General features: G+C 32.4%; 3 protein-coding genes across 3 annotated transcripts; 2 read left to right on the top strand and 1 right to left on the bottom strand.

Annotated features, from left to right (window-relative positions):
• Positions 1-353: 353 nt before the first annotated feature.
• On the bottom strand, positions 354-6,437 carry LOTGIDRAFT_224600 (hypothetical protein; the record flags this gene model as incomplete). Its single annotated transcript, XM_009047862.1, has 15 exons — positions 354-505; positions 759-936; positions 1,106-1,295; positions 1,459-1,547; positions 1,811-1,911; positions 2,120-2,171; positions 2,281-2,388; positions 2,767-2,843; positions 3,077-3,186; positions 3,608-3,714; positions 3,998-4,071; positions 4,798-4,927; positions 5,303-5,470; positions 5,811-5,978; positions 6,312-6,437. The coding sequence occupies 15 exons, from the start codon at positions 6,435-6,437 to the stop codon at positions 372-374; spliced, it is 1,812 nt and encodes a 603-aa protein (XP_009046110.1). The 3' UTR covers positions 354-371.
• A 2,872-nt stretch (positions 6,438-9,309) lies between these two features.
• Positions 9,310-9,468, top strand: LOTGIDRAFT_137758 (hypothetical protein; the record flags this gene model as incomplete). Its single annotated transcript, XM_009047863.1, has 1 exon — positions 9,310-9,468. A coding segment is annotated over one exon (159 nt), but the record flags the coding sequence as incomplete, so codon positions are not given.
• A 1,202-nt stretch (positions 9,469-10,670) lies between these two features.
• Positions 10,671-25,478, top strand: LOTGIDRAFT_137804 (hypothetical protein; the record flags this gene model as incomplete). The annotated part of the gene is made up of 15 exons (XM_009047864.1): positions 10,671-10,774; positions 11,859-11,970; positions 12,229-12,356; positions 12,901-12,971; positions 13,086-13,206; positions 13,448-13,628; positions 20,894-21,073; positions 21,426-21,566; positions 21,899-22,025; positions 22,274-22,368; positions 22,578-23,510; positions 24,078-24,178; positions 24,431-24,502; positions 24,749-24,920; positions 25,296-25,478. Coding segments are annotated over 15 exons (2,721 nt in total), but the record flags the coding sequence as incomplete, so codon positions are not given.
• Between the last annotated feature and the right edge of the window lie 1,880 nt (positions 25,479-27,358).

A 27,358-nucleotide genomic window follows, 5' to 3' on the forward strand; every position in this document is an offset into this window, starting at 1 on the left:
TTAAGTGATGAACAAACCATGCTCTCTCCCTTTTAGACTAAGTGCACAAAAGTAGGACGTAAAATTCCATTTCATTTCCCTTTTCGAGTGATGAGCCGGTGAGTCCCCCTTTAAGACTGATGATCTACTGGTTATCAGGTTCTGTAACGATGAGCTGGATGAACGGATGATCTTCCCTTTCAGTGTGATGAATAAAGGATCTTCCCATTTAGAGTGATTGTGTAAATCTAGTCTTTTCCAAAGGATAATTAGAATTTAGAAGATCTCCAGAGAGGCGAAAAAGGCACCACAAAATCAGAAAAAAACATACCTCTATAAGAATGATAAACAGAGATATTATAGAAACGTAGAAAACAGATTAATAAAATATTTTATTTACTAGATAAACATTTTAATAATGATTGATATTCTTCTAAAAACTGTTTTTCATCTTCCAGATTTACATCTAAATATTCATCACCTTCTTGTTTAATATCAGAAACCAACTCATTTAACATTTCACTCTCTGCAATTCAAAACATTCAAGGATGAATTAATGTTGACTTGGGATGATTGGGAGCAGATGGGAATTGAACAGAATGATGGATTGGATAGAATAGGCCTATCTAAATGTTGATGTCTTGTCAGATAAAACAAACCAACAAATCACACAATAGAAAATAGAACTTCTCTTGTATCCTCCCTATTCACAAAAGGTCATATCTTATACCATATACAAAATTTAGTGCATAAATTATTTAGTTTTTTTTTTACCATACCTGATTCTGAAGTTGATTCACTAGAACTACAACTAGAACTGGAAGGGGAGGTATTACATGTGATTGTTGGAATAAAGCCATCAGATTGTAAAAGCTCTTCTGCTGCTTTATTATTATCACCATGGTTTTTTATCAAGGCTCTTCTACACATCTCTGGGAGGAATCCCAATACTGTGAGCTGTAAAGACAGAAGACCATTCCATGATGTACTAATGTCTGAAATGTGGTAATAAAGAATTCAACAAGTGACATTTCTGGTGACAACAACATGGTAAAACCCTTCAGTATGTCCAGCATTAGCATTTTTAGGATCAAATTCAAGTCCCTGTTATTGATGTAGGTCCTACCTGGGTAATCATGTCATCAGTTATGTATAGATCCTCATCAGTAGGATCAGGTAAATTTAGTAGCTCTGGTTTATTATTTAATACATCTAGGGCTAAGGTTACATCATTGTTAGCTTGTCTTAACCCCTCAACAGCCGGTCCTTTTCTATATCCCATCTTTAATAACATCTCTAAATTACTTGCATTTAACCTGAAAATTACATGTTTCTATCTTATCAAGACAGTATGTAACACTAGTCATAACCTGGTCATATTTTGTAATTTTGTGACATCCTAATGTCCAAGAAAGATGGAAATTGGCTGGATTAATATAAATTAATAACTTATTGGCAAAATTCCCAAACAAATCTTACCAATCGCCATTAGAAGTCCTTCCATATTGTCTCACTTTCTTCCGATTTTCTCTTTCACCTTTTACCTTTTCCATTATCTCTTCTTTTTCCTTCAGAAAACAAAAGAATAAAAGTTTTATATCAATCATCTTGCTAATGATCTTTCATAGATAATCATCATCAATGTACATGCATAACTATATGAGCAACACAACACATTTTGCAATCAAACTTGCAAGAGCTGAGATATCATTGAAGACATTTTAGGATAATACAATTCTGTTACTAGTATATTTGATGTCATCTTCAATGCAAAATGAATCAGGATAAGTCCTTGAGAGATGTCATGTGCAATGCCTAATAAAAACAGTACCTTTTTCACTTTGATTATATAGTCACATGTCTGTGGTATATTACCATCACAAGCTCTTAATCCTAATCTAGCCTCTCTTTCATTAAATCCCATTGACATAACTACAAATACATGTCATAATATTTTCTAAATTTTCCACATATTGAACAAACTATTTCACATGAAAATTGACATGTTTTTTTTCCTGACTTTACGATCTGATGAAATTGTTTTGCAACACATGTTTTATGTCATATTCAACCAATTAGATGCTCTGTACAATACAAGATTAACCTACAAATAATGAGTATAACTGAGTACAATATTTACCTTGAGTTATTAGTTCAGGATCTACACTTAATCTTTTTATATCATCTTCTGCCTACAATAAAAACAGATTTAGACGTTTTTGGCTGTGTCAACAAATCGTTAAAATCTCCAATAATGTAGACATCTGAAAGTTTCAAGTATAAAAACTGTACAATTCTTACCTGTTTTAGTAAAGTTTTAGCTGTATCAATATTATGTTGGTGAAAGGCAATAATTCCTTGTAGTAAATGTAGCTTCATAAATAACACCATAGCTGTACTGCTTTCACCCTGACATAATAAATAAATTTACTGAACAGATGTAACAAGATTTCTAAGTTATATCAAACTTTCAGATGTCATAAATATTGTATCATTGATATCATGTCAATTACACAAAGAATCTGCCCTCTGAAAATCAGATTTCCCAAACCAAGATTAATTCATTTATAGTCCTGACGACTAACTTCCTGCTTCTGGAGTATCAAAAAATTAACAATAATATCTACCACCCTAACAACTATATTATAAAAGCTACAAAGTCAAATCAAAGAAACAACGATGTTTACAATTTTTCTTATTGTGCACAGCATAGAGCCCAAATATTTAGTCAATTCAGGAGTGGAAAAATCAATTTCATTGCATAATCTAACATCAATGTTCACTAACCTTAACAGCAGTCAGTCTCTCCATATGACTACCATAAGATCTGATTAAACATTCTTCACAAGCTTTTAGCCGTCTTTCTATTGACCGGAAAAATAATAATTAGCAGAAGTCAACAAATATCATTTAAAACTGTTTATAACTAAAAATTTAACAAAAGCACTAAAAAAAGCATTTATTGGATCAAAAACTAAGCTTCTCTGCTAAACATTTTTACCAGCATTTGAAGCTCTCCAGAAGTTACAAGAATGTTGTTTGGTTTATGTGTTGATGTGAGAAAATTAAACTAACGATAATTCATTACAGTCTATACCTGCATCAGGTAGTTGATCTAAATTCTTTAAACATAAATAACACCAAACTATATCTAAACATAGAACAGCATAATTATCTACAGCATCTAGAATACTGGCTCTACACTTTCTGAAATATACATCCAGGCATATCAAAGAGCTGCATACAGTAGTCAGTATGGTTAAACTTTGTCAACTAATCTTTAACTTTTACATCTAGTTGATATGATAAGGTTGTAATTTGCAATCACCATAAAGGTACAGTACACCCTGGTATATAGTAGGTATAGAATAAGCTTAATCAATGACTTCAAAGTTGTCTCATATTTGCAAAACAATTAGCAAATATTATGAAGAATGTTTGACAACATAAAGTTATGATAACGTTCATGAAACTGACAAAATTCAACAGTTAAATCTTAACCATTTGTATCACAATACACGTGTGATAGATATTTAAAAAAATATTTTAAAGCTTATGTAATAGAGAGTTAATTTCCCCAATATTTGACAAGATTATGAAGTCTCCAACAAATATGTCAAAAACTTACTTAAATTCTGTATCAGCCTCTATTAATAATAACAATGCACTGGATATATTCTTTTGTTTCAATAAACTTCGACCCTTTTCATGTAAGGTCATAGCCAAGGTCAAGGCCTACAAAATATTGTGGAAATAATTAAAAACAAACAGCAAATTCTAAGACATAAATTGTTTCAAGAATGTATCTTTTTGAATAATGATTTCATTTTCTAAATTCTCAAGGTCCATAACTCACAAAGGAGATGCATGTGGAAGATTTGGCAATTTCTTTGGAAACATTGTAGGCATGGTTACTTATCTCTTATCTACACTTCATAACTGGCATTTCTAAACTTTTCTAGTATTTCACATAAAAGGCATAAAAAAGATCCTGTTTTAATAAATTCAACATTTTTACCTGTTTTTCTTCCTTAGGTAATTTTAGAGGTCTGCCTGATTGATCTGCTATTTGTACATCATATTTTGTATCATCTGAAATATAGAAATAAACAATTAGATCTAAATATCAATATCTTATTTCACAGTAGATTTCAAGGAGAAACAAATACTCTTGTACATCAAAAAATTCAGCGAGTACTTAAACCACATCATATCATTGATTTCCTAATTTGAAGTAACAAAGCTAAGCAGAAAAATTATCAAAGATAAATTCGTCAAAGCTATTGTTGATTTAATCTAGCACACCAAATAAAATTCTCATCTCTATTGCCTCTACAAGCCAACAAATTTTGACGCGATTTTAGTTTCTAAGTTAAGGGCAATATCTTGTCAAATTCAAACTTAACAATGATCTCATTGTAATACATGATCACACCAAATTTATAAAATCAGATGAAAACTGTAGTCTCTTTAGTGCTAACAAATTTTTACACTTTTTTCTACCAAATGAAGGACAATAACTTGAAAGATCGTTAATTTTAAACTTGACCAAGATCTCATCAATTTAAATGTTCACATCAAATTGTGTTGGTTTTGGACTACCTGAAGAAGTGTGTTTTTAGTCACGAAACGATGAATAAATGGTTTATTTTAACAGAAGTTTTATTATTTAAAGCCTCATATTTTTATCTGTCCTAGCATCATAGTTTTTTACAACTGAGATCACCATTAATTATCTTCATGATTGGTTCTGTTCAATTCTCATTTTTATTTGGAATTTAGACATTATAATGTTGGCGTATATAAAAATGTACAAACCATTAGCAGCTCGAACAGAGAGAAGTTCAGCAGCTTTTCTGGTTTTATTGACATCTTCTACTTGCTTTTCTTTTTGAACAGCTTCTAGTTCAGTGACAGATAATAACACTGTCATAATCTGACTTCCATTCTACAAAACAGAACATTCCAAAAAGTTTAGCTTGTACATGTAAAGAATCCAAAAATATATGTATGAACATTTAGGGACAACACAAAACAGTTCACTTAATTTCATGATAGTTGAAAGTAAAAATGAATATATTTCAGGCCTAGATAGTTTCAATTATCACTTATCATACCCAAACAATAGACTGCTTTGACTAGTATACATTATTATAATGTTGATGGAATCTGATTAAAATTAGGGAGAGAAGTAAATTTGTTCAAGTGGGTTTTTTAAATAGCTTGTACAAATATATGAAAATATGAATGCGAAAGGAATCTCAGAATTTTTATATTTCGAATGAAGTGAGTTGAAAAGAAGAAGAATAGTATATATTCAAACCTTAATTTTCTGTTCTTGTAAAGATTTGCTGTCAGTAATAATTATACCAGCTGATATGAGTTTTATTCTATCTATTGGTATTCCACATAATTCACCCACTTTCTCGCGTAGAATTAAACCTGTTTCTTGTAATTTTAATTTTACTGATACCACTTGTTTTTTACTATTCTAGATTTTATACCAAGAGAAAATTATGGTCATTAACTTGGAGGGAAACAGAAATTAACAAATTTTAAGGTAAAAAACAAATTCACTCATCGTAAATGAGTTCATGTGTTAATACAGTAAACGGAGAGGAAATCATTCACCCCTGACATACAGAAAGAGGGATCTTTACCCAGCGTCTCTTACACAGAGTCAAAATTGTGAGGAAAGATGGGTTGAAAAGAAAAACAATGCCACGATCAAAAACATTAATTACAAGGATGTGTTTGGCTCAATGAACCACTCTGATTCAGATTAATTTGACCTTCTTCCATTTTCTTTTTAAATTTTATTTAATACAAACCTCAGAATGTGATGGAGGTAGTTTTAGTTTTAAAGTGGCAACACCATCTTTATTAAACTCATTCCTTTCAGCTAGTTTCTGGACGGAATGTTGGCGTAAAGTTTCTATAATAGCTGACACTTCTGCTACACCTAACTTCAGGTCTTGTGAATAGCGATTTATCAGATCCTACCATAATAAAACTTATGAGTTAAAAACTAACAAGGAGACAGTTTAGGAAAGTTATCTGACACAACAAGAAACAAAATAAGTTGCATTATTATAATTTGTTAAATTTTCTGATCTAATTATCATTACCAGGAAATCATAAGCTCCAGTCAAAATGAAATATGGGCTGGTCCAATACATTCAATCAAAAGCAGTCCAAGTTTTTCACACTATTTTCTCCCATAAAACAATAGTCAGTTAATGTAAGTAATTATTACAAAATCTGAAATATTTTGTTACAGTATCAAATAGCCTTAACAATGTAAATGCAAAACTCCATTGAAAAATACAAACCTTAGGTTGTTCACCTTTTTCGCCATTTTCAGCTGTGTAAGGTATTAACCATAACTTTATTTGATCTCTATTCAACCTTTCACGAATCAGTTTCTGGTTGTGTTCTTCTTGAAAGGAAGACGCCATTTTTCTCTAAATCGGAAAAATAAGATAAAAGAACAATTTTAGCTGAAAATTGTTTCTTTATCTATTCATCCGAAATATTGTTTGTTGACCATCAAAGCAACTCTGCAAACAAAAAATTACACCAACCCATTTAGGAAAAATCCTGATACCACATTAAGGTAAACAAATGACTATAGTCTCCACAGTATGAATGCTGTACATTTAAAAAGATACATGCATACGGCATTCAAGTTTTATTAATACATCAAACACATCTGTTTGTTTCTCAAAAGCCTACCAAATGGTAGATCTACTTAAAATATCTTAAAGCTTCTTCAACTTTCAAGTTTCAATTAGCAATAGCAAACCTTTTAACTAAAAGTGAGCTCTTTTTAGACTTTTAACTTCTGGTAGGCTACTACTGCAACTGAGTCACACAGATATAGAATAAAAGAAGAAGAAATATATAATACTTTACTCTCTCTACAACATAGAGCTGTTATGATTGCATACCACTACCTGTGACCTATTTGAATGACAGCTGTTCAAAATCCCTTAATCATCAGCTGTGCACTGTATAATTACTTGTAACATTATTATGTTACTATATTTGGTAACTGATGCTTACGTGTAACGTGATGTCCCTTAATACAAACGCCTCGATGCCATCAAAATATTACTTATTATTTACAATTGTGGGAGTTTTAGTTGGCTAATTTCATAATCATGTTTGTGTAAAATTATAGAATTATCAATTTATTGTCTCTAACCTGAACATTTATTTAATTCCTTGTTTACATTTTGTACTTTCACTTTCATGAAAATTAGTTTCGATCAACTGAAAAAACCAAATTGTTTTAACACTGATTTTGAACAAGAGTGTAGCCTAGATAATGTTCAAATAAAAATATTTGTAGAAAGTGGACTGATGTATGTTACATTTCACACTAATAGCATGAAAATTAGAATTTAGTTGATTAACTCAAAGAATGTACGAAACTAATTCAATGGTCTTGTGATAAACCATTTCTTCCTCCTTTAATGTAAATATTTTAATGTTTTTATTGGGAAATTGAGTAATTTGTTAAAGAATAAACTCTCTGGAGTTGTCGAAAGCCAACGGTAACTGATGCGATTTTGTGCTAATTTTGGCAAACTTTGCAGTAGTCTCCGTACTTAAAGTTTCCTTGAGGCAGAGTTGAAAGGTTTGGGGCGGTACTCATTTCAGTCAGGGGAGGTAATTTTTTATATAAAATTTTGGTCCGATATCAGCTGTTCAAATTAAATTCGAGACAGATTTCCTTCTGTGCTAAATGGATTTATCAGGTTGTCCAGCCTTTGTATTATGAGTATCACTTGTCACTTGTCTTTGCAACAATCTATTTTTCCATTTGCATATTAGCAATGGGGATGTCAATATCAGTTTTTCTTTAGCTTTTAGTTAATTTCTGATACACATTCAAATGCTAAAGAAATGTTATTAATTGGCTTTCAAACAATAATAAATAAAAGACAGGTTAGGCCTATCTATGATATATTTATAAGATATAAGTAATGTTATTTGATGTAGGCATGAACAAATAAATGATCAACTACATTTAGAATTGAATTACATCTTCTCTAAAAAATATTTGTCATCATTTCATAGAATGAAAATTACCGGTACTCTGAGAGAATTAGAAGCTGAGGTAGTTCTGAGATAAATCTATCTGTTCTAGAACTAGCCAAAATGGGTACAAAACAGCCATGGGAAGAAACTGCTACCACTCTGACAGAGTTTGCTCCTTTAAGCTCAGAAGTGAAACCTACGAGAAATTTTTTATCCCGACTATGGAAAAGAGGTGACTATAAATTATTTGATCAGTGTAAGCGATTCTTTCACTGTCTGATAAAAAGGTTTAAAATGCTACGATTTGAGTCTAAAATGATTTAGATTGGCAAGACATCAAAGTTTTTGTTCAGAAATGTCAGGCTGTTAAATTTTGTAAAAGTTGATTATGTGGTTTTATGCAAGTGTAAACTGAAATTCTGATTTTCTTCAGATGGATCCGAACAATCTACAAGTTCATCAGCTACAGCAAGTGAAACTTCATCAAGAGAAACGTCCGTTGAACGAAGTGAAAGGAAGAAAGATGGAGATCTCTCAAATATGGATCCACTTATAGGGTCTACTAATACCAGTAATAAGAATGTTAAAGATCTATTGAGTGATGCTGCAAGAGGTAAAATATGTCCTTGAATTTCATACCAAAAACAAAATGGTAAAATTGATAGATAAATTTCTCTGCATTAGTTTTTCAAACATTAGGTCAATTGTATTACACATTTCTACTTTATTGAGCATTTTGGTTGTTTACTATTGAACATTACTTTGATATTTTGATGTGTAAAATATCATGCTGTATGTACTAAAGTTGTTCCTGTATTGTTTTATAGAAAGTGACATTGAATCTGAATCAGGTGACAGTGCCAGTCAATCAGGGGATTATGATGGTCAAAGCTCTGTGAGACGTTCAAGAAATGTGCCAAAACGCACCTTATCAAATGTACTGAGCCGTTTGAGTAATATCATTGACAGAAGTTCAGATAGCTCTGTAAGTTTGTTTTACTGTTATTATAGAGTGAAACTTTTTTCAGTTATCCAAATGTAGGAAGTATAAAACTTATGAGATGAAATGCAGAGTCCAGTGAAGTGTGTGGATAGCAAGGCAGTATATGTTCACATTTTCGAAACATCTAGTGCCTATCTGCACTTTTGTTTGTCCATCATAGACTGTGCACAGCTCATCATTATTTGTGGTATATTTATGTTGCAATAACTCTGTCTCTATCCCATTAACTTTGTGTATTTCAGACACCAACAACATATAGAGATAGTGATTTCAAAAAGTTTTGGATGCCTGATTCTAGCTGTAGAGAGTGTTATGATTGTGGAGATAAGTTTACTACCTTCAGACGACGTCATCATTGCCGTGTGTGTGGTCAGATATTTTGTAGTAAATGTTGTAATCAAGAATTACCTGGTAAAGCTATAGGATATAAAGGTATATAGAGGCTGTTTTGTTAGACATTCATGAAACTTTTTCACATACATGCTGTTTCGATCAATATGTTTTAGTACATGTTTCATTGAGTTTATTGTCAAAGTATTTCTAATTTTGAAATGATAACAAGCTTTATTTTTAAATTATTTGTCATATTTCAATGTAATGCCATATGTTTCTGTTCTCCGACGTGAGATGCTTCTAAAGATAAAAGCATTGTCTTGCTTGTAAGACAGTGTTTGGGATTGTTAAAGAAAATATGCCAAAAAGTTTTCATGGAAAATAAACCTGTTATTTTTTATTCTATTAAATAATGTTTTGGATTTTTTAACTTTTTTCAGGTGGTATAAGAGTATGTACATATTGTTGTAGAGTGGTTTTAAAGTTTGCCCAGAGTTCAGGATCTGAGTATGAGAAAGCTCAACAAGATGATTCCAGCACGTCCCCTAATGATTTTGAATATGGAAGTTCCTCTGATTTCAGTATTTGGTCTCCACTCAGTAAAAGAGCCTCCCTAATTCCTGATGATGCACAGCAGAGGTAAACTTTCTGATTATATATTAAATTGATATGTCTTTAATACTTGATAAGTTGGGGATAAGGTTGTAGTTTAATGCAAAGGGCCATTAATTCAAGTCACAGAAGCTCACTTATTGATATTTTATTTTGTATATTTTTCAGTGTGAGTACTCTAGATGCATCAAGTGTAACAGGATTTAAATCCTTACCATTCGATTTGACGCCTCAGTCAGAATTTTCTATAAGTGATAGTTTACTTAATGAAAGAAAAATGTTGAGTAGGGTAAGTTTTTTTTAACGTGACCATATTTAAAAGGGTATTGTGAGTCCGTCTAACATAAATATAAAATTGTGAATTAGTCCTGGCTTCCAATACTCTAATATATTGCGAATTTCAGTTTGCCAGTAGGGTGGAAAAACTATCCAATTTTCAAAATATTTTCATGATTAACAATTTCAAACTTTTCATAAGGACTATGTTATAAATATTTCAAAATATACCGTGTTACAGCTACAAGCCCTGCCAATGTTATCATGTAGAATTTGGTTTTTGTGAAGCTCTATGAACTTCAATAAATCTTGTTAGGGATTTGAATTATCTCTCAAGGGAGATAATCTATTTAATTATCTTCACCAGGATTCAGTACAATTAAGAGAAATTTGGAGACAAATACAAGATCCATCGACTGGTGTAGATATGCAGAGTCATAGAATCAGATTAAGAACCTACCAAAAATGTGTCGTTGGTAAGGAATTGGTAGATTGGTTATTGGACAATGATAAAGCAGCCAAGAGGTATACATTCGTTTTATTTTCCAAAAGGATAACATAGCTGTGATAGTTACTAATATTTCGAGCTCTCAATTGTCTGTAATAATTTTAGTTATTAATTCTGCTTATGTAAACCTTTAAGATAGGCGTTTTGGAGTTTAAATTACCTCAATTTCTTTGGAAGTGACAACTTAATATTATTATTATAATTTTTTATGAGATTATCATTTTCAAACCCCATGTCAAAATATTCATCTGTTCCCGAGATATTCACTCAGGTGTGTTCAGGAAAACAAAATGGCAAAACCTCCACCATTAAGTCTTCAAACAACCTTTTGTATACTGATCATCCTAACAAAAGCATAAATTACTTTGTAAAATTACGATCGAGAAGATATAGTGGTAGCTATAGTGGAAGTTATTTCCAGAAAGGCTAATAGGTAATCTCAGTATCTAGACCCCCGTTTTACTAAAGTTCATGCCAAAATATTAGACTTGCGATCAACTAACGCAAACTCTAAGGCACCTTTCACTATGAAACTTACTAAGATCTTAGCCGTTAAAGATTTACTCACGTCGTCCACAGCATTGTGTTGTTGAATATACATTTTTATTTCATCAATATACAGAAAAGAAATATATTTCATAAGACTCTCAAGTTCCCTAAAAAGTTTCAAAAGGTCTATTGTGGTGAAAATTTGATAATTTGCAAGGAAAATGGTGGAAAGATTTTGAAGTGTGAAACAACGTCACCTTCACATTTACGATGTCATCTTAACTAATGATTGAAAAAATTTAAAGGCCATAATAGCAAAAATAAGGGAAATTATGCAGGGAAATTGCAAAAAACATCAAATGCTTTGATATTGATAAGTTCTCAAAAACAGAAATTGGCAAGTTTCATATATTCTGAAGCATTTCTTGAGTTAAGAATAAGGTCAGGTTTTGGATTTTTTCTTAAGTAATTTACGTAAGACAGATGTAAGAAAATTTTGGACTTTGAAACATCACTTCAATGGCACTTTAAGACAAGTGAGTGTCATTTATTTATTGATACATGATAGAAAACTTTATTATAACCATGATATTCAATCCCAATGTATTGTAGAGAACAAGGTATAGCTATTGGTCAGGCTTTACTACATGCTGATTATCTTGAAGCGTTGAGTACACAGTACAATATCTTTAAAGATGACTTTACTCTATATAAACCAGGAGAGGTAAGATAATAAGTAGGAATTATATACAATATACAATATCTTTGAAGATGTTGGTTTTATCAGCATGGTACAACCTTTATGATTGGCTCGATAGTGAGACTGTTGCCAGCTTTGCCTTTCTACAATGAGCTGAAATTGAGCTTTATATGTAAAGATGATATCTTTTTATTATATGGAATAATTATCTTGTTAATATATGATATTTTATAATTATTAAAATTATGTTGTTATATGAGTATGTTATATTTGATGTTGTAGTTATCAACATTGATAGAGATGGAATATGAGGCAGAAGATATCAACAGTTCAATTCTAGAGACAAACAGTACTGAACCATCATGGTTAAAAGAAATAGAATTTTATGGTGGAGATATTGATGATTGTAAGTTAATGTAAAGTTTACTCTTTACTATTACTGTGTTTAGTTACACAGGAGATAACTTATTGAGCTTTCTGAAATGAGGCCAAGTGATCTGGAATTAAAAGAGGTGCAGAATTCTGTTATTCTCTGGCTCGATGATGAGGTGATATGTTTTATAATTTGATTAATAATACAGCTTATCTGAAAGTCTTCTGGTTAATTTCAGTCAATATTTCTTGACTCTTATAAAGCTTCTGTTGTTTTTTAAGCCTCAATGTCTGAAGATATGAGAAGTGATTCTGATAGAACCAAAAGTCAATCAGAAACTAGCTCACGTCATATGTTTTATCTGGGTGATCCTTCAGATAGTGGTAGCTTCTCAGGTGACCTACTCAAATGTGAGTATTACATTGTCTTAAATTATTGAGAACGCAATTTTTTTATAATTTTTATAATTACCTTTCAGATTTTCAATGTGTAAATGAGTGGACAGTATAAATTGTTTAAATTTAAAATATAGCACATTTTACACTTCGGTTACATACCATTTCAGTATCATCAATGCCTAGAGATTCCAATGAAGAGCCTGTTCCACGACAAGACTCCTCTAGTGCTGGTTTAACAGAGGAATTTTTAAAAGGTATTATTATTTATTGTTTTTTCTTATCAATTATGGTCAAAATTTATTTCGATCGATCAAGCTATTAAGAGGGTAGGTAAGTAGTGTATCTAAACACTTATCATATTGTTTCAGGAACCTTGTTGACGGAATCTGTGACTGCATCTTCTGATGTCATTTCCTGTCCACATGGGTGGAGAATTGTTGATGAATTAAGAGAAGAAAATGGAGAAAAGTTAGCCTATGATAGATTGAGGTCAGACCTGCTTATTGCCCTTGTATTTTACTATAAAAACTATAAACATGTATTCTATGCTTTCATAGAATTACATACATTTCTAAAAATTTACTGCAAAAAATAAAAAAGCACTTAAAAATTTGTTTATTTCAAAACAATACTCTTTGGGTTTGAAAAAAATTTTTTTTTGTATCAGGTATAGGCCATCCTATTAAGCCATTAATTTTGAATCAGGAAGTAATTTTGTGTGTATTTATAGAACATGTCATACAGAACATTGGAATGGTCTAGCCAAACAGTTATTGAGTCAACGTGGATTGTCATTCAGTTGGGAACCAATAATATTGACGTATGCTACAAAAGTCAGCCATTTTGTTCGTCCTGACATTATAAATGAAGGAGATAATCCAGATATACGTCAATATCTACATGTTAAAAAGGTATGTTATATTTTCTAATCCATGAGCAAGAAAAGTAATAAAAAAAAAAAAATAGCAATGCCATCGTAATACACCCACATTTGTAATGGCAGCTAATTTGTCCGGGAGGTTGACAAGAGTTATCAGTAAATGAATGTTTCTGAGAGTGAAATTTTCATATTTCATGGGTTTTGTTTACAGCTTTTTTATTCAAGTGGGATTAATTAAACATGTCAAGTTTCATTTAATCCATATAGAATTGAATATTTTGAGTGGCAGCAAGTGGCAAATCTTTGTGTTATATATTTACGAACAGACAGATAGACAGACGGACAGACAGACAGACAGACAGACAGGGGCGACGGCTGTATAGGGTTTATCTTTGGGTGATTACAAACACTCACCAAGTTTCGTTAAAATCCATCAAGAAACCAGCTCTCTATAATGTCAACAAACAATCCAATAACAGGGGCAATAACTCATAGTAAATATTTTTCGATTCGTCTGATTTTCAGTAGGGTTCATCCTTGATGATTACAAACACTCACACCAAGTTTCGTCAAAATCAATCAAGAAACCAGCTCTCTCTGACAGACAGACAGGCAGGCAGGCAGGCAGGCAGGCAGGCAGGCAGACAGACATGTGTGGGCGTATAAAAAGTAATAATGTGACATAAATGGTGTAGGGAGAAAATGATGGTATGACTAAACTACAAAAATATCCATCTTTCTCAATATATCTTTGCAGATGTGAGGTATCTAATAGGATCAAAACCCTTGCACCTACAATGTGAAATGTCCCCATTTAACAGGGCTTTTTTTTCTGTGTCTAAACCAGCTGACATCAGTCCAAATAGCTATCAGAGCCTAAAACAAGGATTGCCTTGAAAATTCTAAGGCTAAGTGGTAGGCTATATCTCAATGGAACTGTGCTTGCCGCTCACGATAGCGCTTCATGCCGAACAATCATCAACGTGTACTGAAGAGGCGTTAAATTGATTATTCAATCATCACAAATTTTTGTCTCTCCATACGAACAATGATGAAATATTGACAAAGGTTATTTAATCTATGAGTAGAAAGATTAAAATGTAAAGAAGTATGATAATTGTACTATCAAACAAGATTTTTGAAAAAAAAATTTTACCGGTCACTTTTTGCTGATGCCGGTTTATGTAAATTCTTGAAGGTAGAATTACCTGCCCTTGAGAGGGCGTTGCATGTATTTCCTGTTGATAATTTTCATGAAGGAAATCGTTTTCATGTGGTTAAAATAAAATTAAAATGACAATGAATTAGTTTTTTTTTCAAGTGAAAAATTACTAGAAAGAACAGAAATGGATGAGTTGCCATCACTTGGTTTGAGTTTGGATGAAGCAACATGGTGTGATGGTTGTCAACGTCGTCAACAAGTGATCGACGAACATGAAAAGGAGAAAGCATTGAACTACAAAACGCTGAAACAGAAAATAATTTCGACTGATTTACTGATTAAAAAATTTCGTTCAAAGTGTGAAGAGTATGATCAACAAAGTAAAATGTTAGAGGATGTTACAAGAAAACTTGAGAGAGCCAAAAGGGAAACCGAGACCTTAGACAACCAATTAAAGAATGCCCTTCAACAAATTGAGCCTTTGAAACTCGAAAACAGTTCCTTAAAAACAGCCATGATAAAGAAAGATTCTGAAATTGATATCCTTCAGAATAAAATCACTGCAGCAGACAAGATGAGGGTACAATTTGAAGCATTTGGTCAAGATACTGACAAACTGAAATCTAAGGCTGAAAAGTTAGAGAAAGAAAAGAGGACATTTGACAAGAAGATTGAAAGTGCAGAAACAGCTAAGTCTAAGATGGAAAAAGAGTTGCTTTACTGTAAAGACACAATTAAAACATTAAAACAAGAAAAGAAGATATTTGAAAAGAAGCTTGATAAAGCTCATCAAATTCAGGAAAAACATTTTGAACGTCTTCAAGAAAACAATTTGTTAACAAAATATGACAAACGCATTCGGAATTCTTTTGTGAAACAGCAAAAATGTAGTGATGATGATGTAGATGATTTGATGCCTGTGGAGGAAATTCCATTCAATCCTAACATTAAGGTTGAAGATAACAAATTGTGTTCAGTTATTGAATTAGACTCAATGGTTACAATGAGCCCACTTACTCTGCCAATGTCACCCCTACCTCCAACACCCCAGCCTACTGATAAAGATGACAGTGATATTGACACTTTCAATGAAATATTGGAATCTGAACTTACACAATGTGATGTTTCCCATCTATCGTCTGATTCAGAATTTGAGAAAGTTTCTGACTGTAAAACCACAGTTTGTGATCCACAGTGTGTGAATGAAATTGTCATCAATGTAGAGACTGTGAATGAAAATAATAATGCTACAATCAGATTGAAACCAGGAGTATCAATGGAAAAGATTGTTGTGCCAAATAAAGGATTAGAAATTGATCACTTGCCCATGCAATCTGCTGTAAATGAAGAAACCAAAGAGCATGAGGGAGAACAAAAAGATTCTAGTTCAACTACATCTTCTATTGTCCTTGTAGAATCTAATGCTTATGTGAGTTCAAAACAGCCTTATATGAAAGCTGTTTCAACTGTTCTAGACACTTTAGTTTCTGACAAACTATCCAACAAATTGGCTGATAACTCACCAAGTAGTCGGAATAATGTGGTTCTGGAAAACAAAGAAGTTTTTCTAAATAAACCTTTTTCAAACCAAATAGAAGTCAATGGAAATCAGTTAAATCATAAATCTGGGAAGACTTCAGACGCTGAAGTGGGGTCTACTCCCGAGGAGAAAATAATACATATTTCTTCATATTCCCCATTGAGACTTCATGATGTTGAAAGTGAGTCTACGGTAACACAAAATATGTGTGTTACAGAAGACCAAACTTCCATAAATCTAGAACAAACTAGTCATAATGTTGTTACAGATAATATCCCATTAGATGAGATTTCAGCACCAAAGCATAAGACTGTGCCAGATACTGTTCAGGAAGATAGTACTTTCGAAGAAACTGTTGAAAAAGACAAAGAAGTAACTGGTGATGTGGATAAGGAAAGATATAATGCTGATAAAAAACCTTCTGAAGATCCAGTGACTGAAATCTTAAATGTGGAAGATACTGTAGATGAGACGTTAGATTCATTCATAGATGATAAAGCCTTAATCGAGTTTGTTCCTAACGAACCAATATCTTATAACCCTTTGAATGAAGTCATTGTTATTGATGATGATGATACTCCAATAATTGAGCCAGTACATGAGCATGAGACAAAAAGACAAAGGCCAAGTTTAATTTCGGATCAGACTATTAGTCCTGCTTTTGACATTGATTCAGTCAAGAGAGAAAATCAGACTCTAGAGACTTCAAAAACAAGACAATTTAAAAATGACAAAGAGTTTGAATTTTTTGAAATCAAAGTAAAAAATTCTGTTGTTGACAATGATAAATCTGACACAGTAATGAACTCTGTTTTGCTAAAATCTCCTTTGAAAAATGAATCCAATGATCATCTTGCAGATTCTAATGCCATTGAAGTCTTGAAAATTCCAAAACAGATAAACTCTTCCCCAACTAATATACCATCTGGTATTATAGCTAACTGTGATAAAAACATTGTAATTGAAAAAGAGCCTAGCACTATACCAGATGCACATGACTGTTCTCAGTGTGCATCTACAATGATTCATGCTATGGCAGATCATTCAGATGTGAAGAAGTTGTTTCCAAAAACTAAATCTCTTAGTGACAAATCTGATTGGTTAAGACCAATTAAGATGGAACCACCTAAATGTGTGTCAATGTTAGGCAGTGACCATGAGGCCCCAAAAAACAGTAATTCAGTTGCAAGTATTGCAAATAAAATGAGTTCAGTTAAAACAGTACTACCTGAAACCCAGAAAAGTGACATAGAGAGCGTGCCAAACAAAAAGAATTCCAATTCTGAAAATCCTAGTTTATTCAGTCCTATCAAGATTGAGCCACTTAAAACCTTGTCTGATTTAACTAGTGGAAATGAAATAGAAATAAATGATACAAATCAGCTTAATCAAACTTTAGACTCTCAGGTGAAAATTGAGCCTTCTAATGCAAATGGTATGGATAATTCTCTGATGATGTACCAGCACACTGTATTTAAGCAATCTGAAATAACTCATGAGGCAAAAGACAGTTGTTTGAATGATAATGATGGAGTGAAAGAAGAAAATGTGCTGGTTGTCGCTAGAAAACCTGACATGGTTTCAATAAAGGAAGTGAAGTCTGGTGAGACTGTGATAGTGTCTAATTCAGGAGAAAAATTTGTGACTGATCTCAAGACGAGTACTGCTGCAATAGACACAAATAAGGATGTTTCACATAATGATGATAGTGTGCACAAACATCTTTCAGAGTCGAGTTTGAACACGGACCAGAAATCAGAAAGTGAGTTGGAATCGATATCTGCTGAATTCACTTCAAGTATGAAACGTCAGAAAAGGAAAGCTAAAAAACGAAAGAGGAAAGAAGAGAAAAAGCTCCACCAGTCTGAATTTGTAACAATTCCAACTTTTTCAGAAGCACTTAATGATTCTTCGTTTTCTTTTAAACCCATCATAATGAGTCAGAAGTCTACTGGATTCACTGTCAGTAACTTGCTGGACAAGAGCCAACCTTCTTGCAGCAAAAGTACAAATTCTTCTGAAGACATTTTAGATATTATTTTTAATTCAAATGATTTTTTGCCTAAATTGAATTCTGATACAAAAACTTTGAATGATACTTCTTTATCCAAATCACCGTTTCACTTGATAGACTATTTTAAACCTATTTCTCCCTTGCCACCTTCTCCTGAACCTTTGTTATTCTTAGAAGAAGAGTCTTGTTTGACAACTTTTGATTCAGTGAAAATTGACCATCTTAAACCAAAGAAGTTAAAACTTCAGACATCTTCAACTACAATAGCTAGTCATGTAAAGAAAGTAAAGAAGGAGTCGAACCAACCATTGTCAATTGATCTTGTTAACACAGAAGAAAAGATCTCACTACAAAATGTCGAGAAACAGGATTTCAAATATCATAAACCTGAAATGAAACGCAAATCTAGTGCTGAGGATATTATTTTACCAGTGGAACATTTCAATGAAGATGCTTCTGATCAGCTATTGGGAAAGAAGGCCAGGATCTCACATTGTACAACAACGAATAGAACCAGTGCTATCAGAAAAACACAATTAATACCACCTGTTGTGTTTAATACTGTTCCTTCTATTAAGCACACTACCTCAAAAATACCTGCTGAAATGGAATCTTCCAAAGCAAGCGAAAACCAGACTCTGTTTCGGAGAAGCAGAAGCACAAAAAAGAAGGAAATAAAAATGGAAATCTTTGATGACAAGGATATCTCTGACATTGAAAAACTTTCAGTTGAGATTAAAAAAGAAATTGTGCCAAATGTTTTAGCTACTGAAGAACACCTGCTAATTTCAACTACTGGGTCTACAAAAGTAAAAGTTGAACATCAAACCATTGCTGTAAACAAATTCATTCCTAACTCTGAAGAAATGGAGAAAGACTTAAACAGCTTTATGAAAAGAGGGGTCGAAGAACTAGACAGCTTTTTGGAAAAATATTTTAAAGACCACCAGCTCCCACAATGGTTTAAATTAGTGCAAATTATCCTAAAAACTTTAAAACATGCAAACACCAGCTTACATCCAGAAATATGTAAGAATTCAAAAAATTCTGCTGTTCAACCATTGATATTTGAGTCAGAAACAAACCTTCTGGTTCTTTTACAAAATATTTTTTCAAAATATTCAGAGTGCAGTGACACCATACTTTTGAATATGTTACTGAACAGTGTGATATATGAAAATAGAACTTGCCAATCAAAGGCTGCCATGTGTAGAATATTTATAGGCCTGTGTCGATTAAAAGGCGATTTAGAGCAAGCTCGAGTCTTAGCTTACGAAGTGATTTTTCATTTATGTGTATCAAATCATACAGATGGTTCTACGCTTGTGTTAGCCATTGCTGGTGTGTGGCCACTGATTTTTGATGCCAAATTTCCAGCAAATAATGTCACGACTTCCGTGATGGAACATGTTGTGATGAACATGTGTGCAGAACATAGGTACTCACAAACTAAAAACTTTAATAGTCTGAGTGAACTGTGTCAGTGGCGTCTTGTGTTGCCAGCAGATAATGCTAAAGTTGTCTGTGAAAACATCATTAAGTACTTAAAGATCATTACTGGTTCAGATCCAGAAAATACCAATACAGAGTTCAAGGGAAATGTGTTTGAGGGTGTAGCAGCTTTGAAATTATTATTCAAAATGGAGGATTTCAATTTTTTGTACATACATTTTGTGAATCGGTTCTTGTCTTCTGCTTCCCAGAAATGGTCTGGTAGAGCTGAGGAAGGAGATTTGACACCACAGTATTTAGAGTGTATGCTGAGAGTTGTTTGTGAAATTGACCTTGTGGAAAAAAGACCAGAAATGTCCAGGATAAACAGTATGGTTAAAAACTATCTGATGCCTGTCTTGAATAAACAATCTGCTTTCAAAATGGTGTCATATACAGCTGCAGAAGCCATGATGAAGTTATCCCCCTTTTCTCCTCAGTGTATTTGCAGTTTTCTTCAGTTTTGGTATCGGAAACACAAGGATGAAATCCCAGAAGACATTAAAACAAAGTTACGTCAAACTAGGAAATATTTGTTGGATAATTTTGCCAATTTTAACTGTGCTGAATTTGTGTAATGTAACATATCGTTTTAGTGTGACATGAGGCTTGTTTCTAGAATATATATATTTTTAATGTTGTTGACATTTGTTGTTTTAAGTGAAGTGCTTTCCTTCTAAACTAATAATAACAAAAATTCCCTGATTTGCCTGACATGGAGGAATGTATTTATATTTAAAAAGGTAATCACAATATCACGACTCATGATATATTTACTGGCCCAGAAACAATTTATATTGTTTGACAAGTATTTTTAAAAAGATGTTTCAAAGAGAAATTCAGTTAGATATAATATGGGTATTTCTTGATTCAGTATTTAGAAATACAATACAATAAATAATACAATAATAAACTCTTAGTAATAACAACCTGTTTTTTCAGGTTCTGTTTTAATATTTCTATATTTAGAAATATGTATCAGACTAGCTTTTTACTTTAAAAACATTGTTGCTAAATCTGTTATCTATCTGGATAATTTGCAGTTGTATGTTATTTTTTTTTATTTTTCTATTTCCATTTCTATTACAGATACCAGGTGGTCATAAGAATGAGACTTGTTTATTCCATGGTTTAGTATTTTCTAAGAATATAGCTCATAAGAAAATGAAGAATCGAATTTTAAATCCTCAGATTATGTTGTTAAAGGGTAGTATTGAATACCAACGTGTAGAAAACAAATTTTCTTCTTTAGAACCACAAATATTACAGGTGAGTTCAGTTCTTTCAAATTAATAACAGCATTTGTTCTTTCATTTGAATTTCTTTTATTCGTTGATACCATTTTGTATGTAATCAATTCATGTCATTTGAAAACCAACGAATCTGAAAATATGTCATATTAGTTAAAATATATTTCAAACATTGCAATACGCTTATAACATTTCATTATTAGATAATGAAGCATTAGATGGCTATTTCATTGAAAAAAATGTAGCATTTATCAAGTCAGGTGTTGCCATAGTGCCATAATCTAGTGTTTTTGTGTTTTTTCTGTGAGGGAATCTTTTTTTAGATTCTCCCTTTTTAATGATTCAATTTAAAAGCTCATCACTTTTTTCAGGAGAGAGAATTTTTACGGAACAGTGTATCAAAAATTATCAAGTTTTATCCTAATGTGTTAGTAGTAGAGAAGACTGTGTCCCGATTAGCCCAAGATTTCTTGTTAGATGCAGGAATAACACTGATATTTAATGTTAAACCAGTAAGTAGACATGTATTTATCATTTGCTCAAAATGATTATAGTAACTGTAGAAATTTGTATGATAATTTGATAACTTGGTTACAGGAGATATATCTTAAGATAAAAAGAAATTTCAAAATTCATCTCTTTTTTTAAGTATTTAACTTCATCTAAAGGTGCGACTGATTGGAGATTTTTATCACCTGGTGTTCCCTTGCCAGTTGGCGAAACTCCTGACAAGACTCTAGTCGGCAACAAAATTCTCTGACCAAGACTGTTTGTGTGTCCGCACTTAACAAGTCCAGAATGAACTATTCATGGTGTGTTAATGATGATTTGATATATTTTGTAGAGAGTAATGGAAAGACTAGCCAGGTTTACCCAAGCTGATATTGTACCCTCTATTGATAGTTTAGTTGGCTTACCTCAACTTGGTGTGTGTCACAATTTTAGATCTCAGGCTTATACTCTACCCTCAGGTGAGTGTGACCTTCATTTCAACTGAATATTGAAAAGCTTTTTATGTTAAAAGATGTGGAAATATTCAGATTTCAATTTTTACTGTGGATTGAAATAACTTAAAAGGCTGATCAGCAGTCTTATGAGGGAAAAAAATGTTTTTCTTTGATTCAACCTTCTATGATGGTTTTTCTTGATTTGACACCATCATTTAAAAGAGAAAGAATAAGGCCTTGTAAACTAAACTTGAATGTAAAACTGGTTACAGGTGAAAGTAAGACAGTGATAGTATTTGATGGATGTGCTACACATCTTGGTTGTACGGTACTTCTGCGAGGTTCATTAATTACTGAACTACAGAAGGTATGATTCCAATTTCAATTTATTTTTAATTATTTAATGTTTTTGATTAATAAAGGACAAATTGTTAAGATTAAAAATGATTTGTTGCCTTCATTTATGTTTTTGTCTATGAATACAAAATGATGAAAAAAAACTGGTTATAACAAAAAAATATTTGATTATTTTGATGAAACAAAAGTTTTCTGATCTATTGTTCATTCTATATTCAGGTGAAAGAGATAGTACAGTTCATGAGTTATTGTTCCTATAATTCACTATTAGAGATTTCATATTGTATGGATGAATTCGCTCTCCTACCAGAAGATAAGGACATTGATATTGAACATGAATACAAATATCCAAATCAGCTTACCGTTCCAAAACATAGTGAATCAGACAGCTCCTCAGAAACAATCAATATTGAAAATACAACAACTTCAGCAGTATCTGTAACTGTTGACAGTGAGTCTAGCCCAGTGAAAAAAACTATGCAAATTTCATTGAAATCTGTTGGTACTGAGGAACCATCCAAAATTGATAATTCCAAGGAAAATAAGCCTCCTGTAAAGACTGAGCCAGATAAATCAAAAACTGAAATTAAAAGACAGTCTTCTGCAGCACTTGTTGAGCTAACAGATGAAAGTGACCCTTTGAAGCGTTATCAAAAGAGCCAAGACGACTCAATTTTTCTAAGTCGTCTGTCATTAAAAGAACAAAAACACTCCAGTCACAGCAAGCTTAAAAAAATTTTACATGATACAATTCTGTCAGTTTCACCATATCATAAGTATGAGGTGCCATATTTGGAATCAGATGTTGGAATGAAATGTCTCTCGAGAAAGTTTCTTCCTGAAGAAATTTATTGGTCCAATTTGTTTGAGGAAAATCCAAGCAGACGCACAAGGTCAAAAGGTCATGAAGGAGAGATGAATGGTGTTATTTCTAATAATAAAAGAAATCTTCAAATGGCAGATCCACATCCATTTATCACTTGTAAAATGACTGCACCTTTAACAGAGCAAAGCACTCAAGCCATGTTAGCTGATTTCCGAGCGCGAGGTGGTAGGGTCAAGGTCACAAAAAATTCAGACCTCTGGGCCCACCATACTACTACTAAGAAAGATTCTGATCAAGCAAAAAACTCAACATCAACGACTGATAAGGTAAGAAAATGAATTTTCAGAAATTGATTACCGGTAGAACTAGAACTGTGGACGTTTCCCATGCAGTGCATATCAGACCTGATACATTGGTGAAATTAAAGTCATAGCAGGATTATTTACCAAAAAGAAATGCATGTTGAAATTCGTTAGTAAAAACCATCTATGTAGTGAAAAGATGCATGAAATTGATAACATTCGGTAGTAAAAAAATCAATTATCAAATAGCTGTAAAACCGATATATTTTCTTCTGGACTAAAGATCAATAAAGGTTAGATAAAAGAGATATGAGCCTTTAAAGTTATAAAAATGGATGCTGTTGGCTAAGTATATCTCGGACATCAAAGATCAAAGTATGAATGGACATTCTGGATCAATGACCTTTGACCTTGCAAAGTGTTCAAAATGTTCTACAATTATTAGATCATGAGATATTCGTTGTTATACATTAAAAGTTTGAGATTATAAGGCAAAAACCAAATTACACACAGTTACATAAAGCATTTGTGACACAATATTGTATGGTTAAAGGAAAAAAGATTTTTTGAGTTACTGTTGTTTTATTGCAGATTGATTGTTTAGACCCAGTTAATCATCAGAAAATATCAGTTTTATTCAGTAATTTCTCTCCCAAATCTTTTAATTTTCCTAATCATTGTGTATTGCCTTGGTAAGTCTGCATAATATTTTATAGTTGTATGAAAAACCACTAATTTTCTGTGATGAGATAGATAATTTATAATTATTCTATAATAAAAGACAAGTGAAATATGATGGCCATGCTGAAATGTTGAAAAGTTGGTTGATGTTAAATAAAGAGATATGATCATGTTTGAGATATTTTTATAAATATGAAGTAGCCGTCACCTTGTATTAGTAGTATTCTTTGGAATATTCGCTTATCTTGAAGTCTATTTTGTAGGATTGTAACAATGGAATTTTATGGTAATAATGATATTTCACTGGGAGCTTTCTTACAGAGATTCTGTTTTAGGTAAGCTAATATATTATGTATATATATATATATATATATATATATATATATAAAAATCCAAATTTTACCTTGTCTTTGTGAATAGAGAATCTTACCTGCAATATATAAAAGGCCATTCCTACTGTCATATTTCTGCTTTTATGGAATATTTTGATCTAAAGGGCTGGAATTGAGCCTATTTTTCTAAGTAGTATTTAGTAGTATTTGTAGTTATAACAATAAGTTTATCAATATGATATGTTTTAGAGAGTCGTATATGTGCCCATCATCTACCTGTGAAACGTCTATATTAGATCATGTACGAAGATTTAGTCATGGTAAAGGTTGCATTAATATCATATTAAAAAGATTAGAAACAGAAATACCTGGTGGACAAAGTAACATCTTAATGTGGAGCTGGTGTAGAAAGTGTAAACAGGTAGGCAGACCAAACTGAAGCCAACATACATCCTGACATATAGGATTAGACCAGATACAAATTCTAAGTATCATGGCCTTGAGTTTTTAAACTTCACATCATATTTCTGGGTCATATTACTGTCTTGTTTTATCAATAATGGATATACTTGGATATGATTCTTTATTGAAAGGAATTGTAAAATTTTCTTACTGTAATTGTTCTTTCTACAGTTGAAAACTTTCTTAATTCCTGCATAAACAGTGATAGAATGTATTTTATTTTAAAATAAACAAGTTATTGGAAAGTTTCCATCATGGCATACTCTTCTACTTTCTTTTAATCTCTGTGTAGAAATAGAGACAATATACCTGGAACTATTCCATTTATTTTCAGGTGACACCTGTTGTACCTATCAGTGCAGACACTTGGAGTTTATCATTTGCCAAATTTCTGGAATTGCGTTTCTATGGCAACCAGTTCATGCGCCGGGCTAGTGCTGAAGAATGTCCTCATTCCTTACATTATGAACATAATCAGTATTTTGGACATCAAGATATCCTTGTATCATTTAAGTAAGTAACCACTCAATATACATTACCTGTTTAGGTTGAACAAGTTGAAGAAACTGCATGTTGTTAGATTATTATTTCTATCAGTGATCTGATGCAATATATTTTTGTTCGTTGAAGAAAAAAAAATTGCTTAGAAAACAAGTGTTCCTTTGCTACAATAGAATTAGTGATGGAAGAACAGAACTTATTATCAAAAAGGCTGTGGCTATTCGCACTGCGACGGTACAAAAAAGAAAGCCATTAAAAAACATAAGGCCATCCCTACCTTACTTTAACAAAGTCACTTAAATATCATTCATGACAATCAAAATGGCTTCACGCTTTGAAAAAAAATCTCTGAATGTGACGGTACAAATAGCCAGTGCATATTTAAAAAAAAAGGGTTATTGAACCTTTTAGGTACACAGAAATTGCTCTGAAAGAGTTAGCTTTACCATCAATAGTAATAGATATTAAAACACCCAAGTTAAATGCTGATATTGTTAAAGACAAAGTACTTCTCTTAACAAATAGGTAAGGATATTTGAATCAAAACTACAGTTTTATACTATACTAAATGATATCTCTTGATGACTTGTGCTATAAATCAAGATTCAAATTGATGCTCTTTAGTTGTTTTTCAAATATGTGATGGGAGCAAAACAAATATTTGAGAATTTTACTTTTAGGAGCATGGAGCGTTACTCTGAAATTCTTGAATGTACTCTTCACATCAAGTCAGAAATACAGAGTGAAAGCTCTGCAAGAACTCTGTCAGAATTTGTCACAGAGCAGCAGAAAGAAAAATCACAATTGAGAGAGTTGGCCACCCGAATTCAAGAGAAAATTGAAGAGATAGGTAATAAAGAAATGACAACTTCGCCTTTAAAAGAAGCTATAGGTTATGATTATTTCTTATTTTCCTTTTTTACAAGTCAACATAATATGTGGTTATATATTGTTGTGTTGGCAACATAACATAAGCTGTTATCATTTTGACATAAATGAAAAAGCAATTGTTGCCCAATTGGGCATAGGTATTGTTAAACTTCAGTTTAATACACCATAATAAATATAAACAATTCAATTCTTCCCACTGTCTATTATCAAGTGATAATCTACATACTCATCAACACATCATGTTTACGCTAGACACATTGTAAGTCAATATTTGGGTGAGACTAAACACTGATATGTATACCTATTGTGGGCATGCCTCAGCCTTAACATGGTAATATCAACAGATAGTATACTTTTGATGTATAAACTACCAAATTTTAGTGAAAACATACTGGCTAAATGTATCACAGAATTTATAGAATTCAATTTGTTTGTTATAGATGGCCCTGACATAACCTTAAGTGAAATAAATGATGATATTATCAGATTAAAAAGATTGACATCAGAAGCTGTTTTCAGGTGGAACTCTAGGTAGGTCAAAGATTAACATATTTTGTTTTCAGATTTAGTTCATTTTATACGAGATAAGAATGGGCGAGGCGACCAGTTATCCCTAGTTATCAGTGACTAGTTTCGTACTTGGGTGTACTCTTCAGACTGATTAATAAAACTCACTCTTCGGGGTTCTATTTATACTGTTCAGATAGCGGGGTGTCTAACGGGGTTTAACGGGGTTGCTTTTTAACGGGGTTAGTTTTAACGGGGTCTAAAGACCGGAGTTAGTTAACGGGGTTTGTTTTACCGGGGTTTAAAGGGGTTAGTTCTACCGGGGTTAACGGGGTCTGTTTTTACCGGAGTTTCTTTTAACGGGGTTACCGGGGTGGATTTTATACCGGGGTTGATTTGAGCCAAGGATGCCGGTGTTTTGCGGGCTTAATTGGATCCAGTGCAGGGGAAGGGATGAAGTACCTAGAATAGGCTGTCTGGGTTAAGACAGTAGAAGAA

The sequence above is a fragment of the Lottia gigantea genome (genome assembly GCF_000327385.1).
Source record: "Lottia gigantea unplaced genomic scaffold LOTGIsca_118, whole genome shotgun sequence".
NCBI classification, from domain to species: domain Eukaryota; kingdom Metazoa; phylum Mollusca; class Gastropoda; family Lottiidae; genus Lottia; species Lottia gigantea.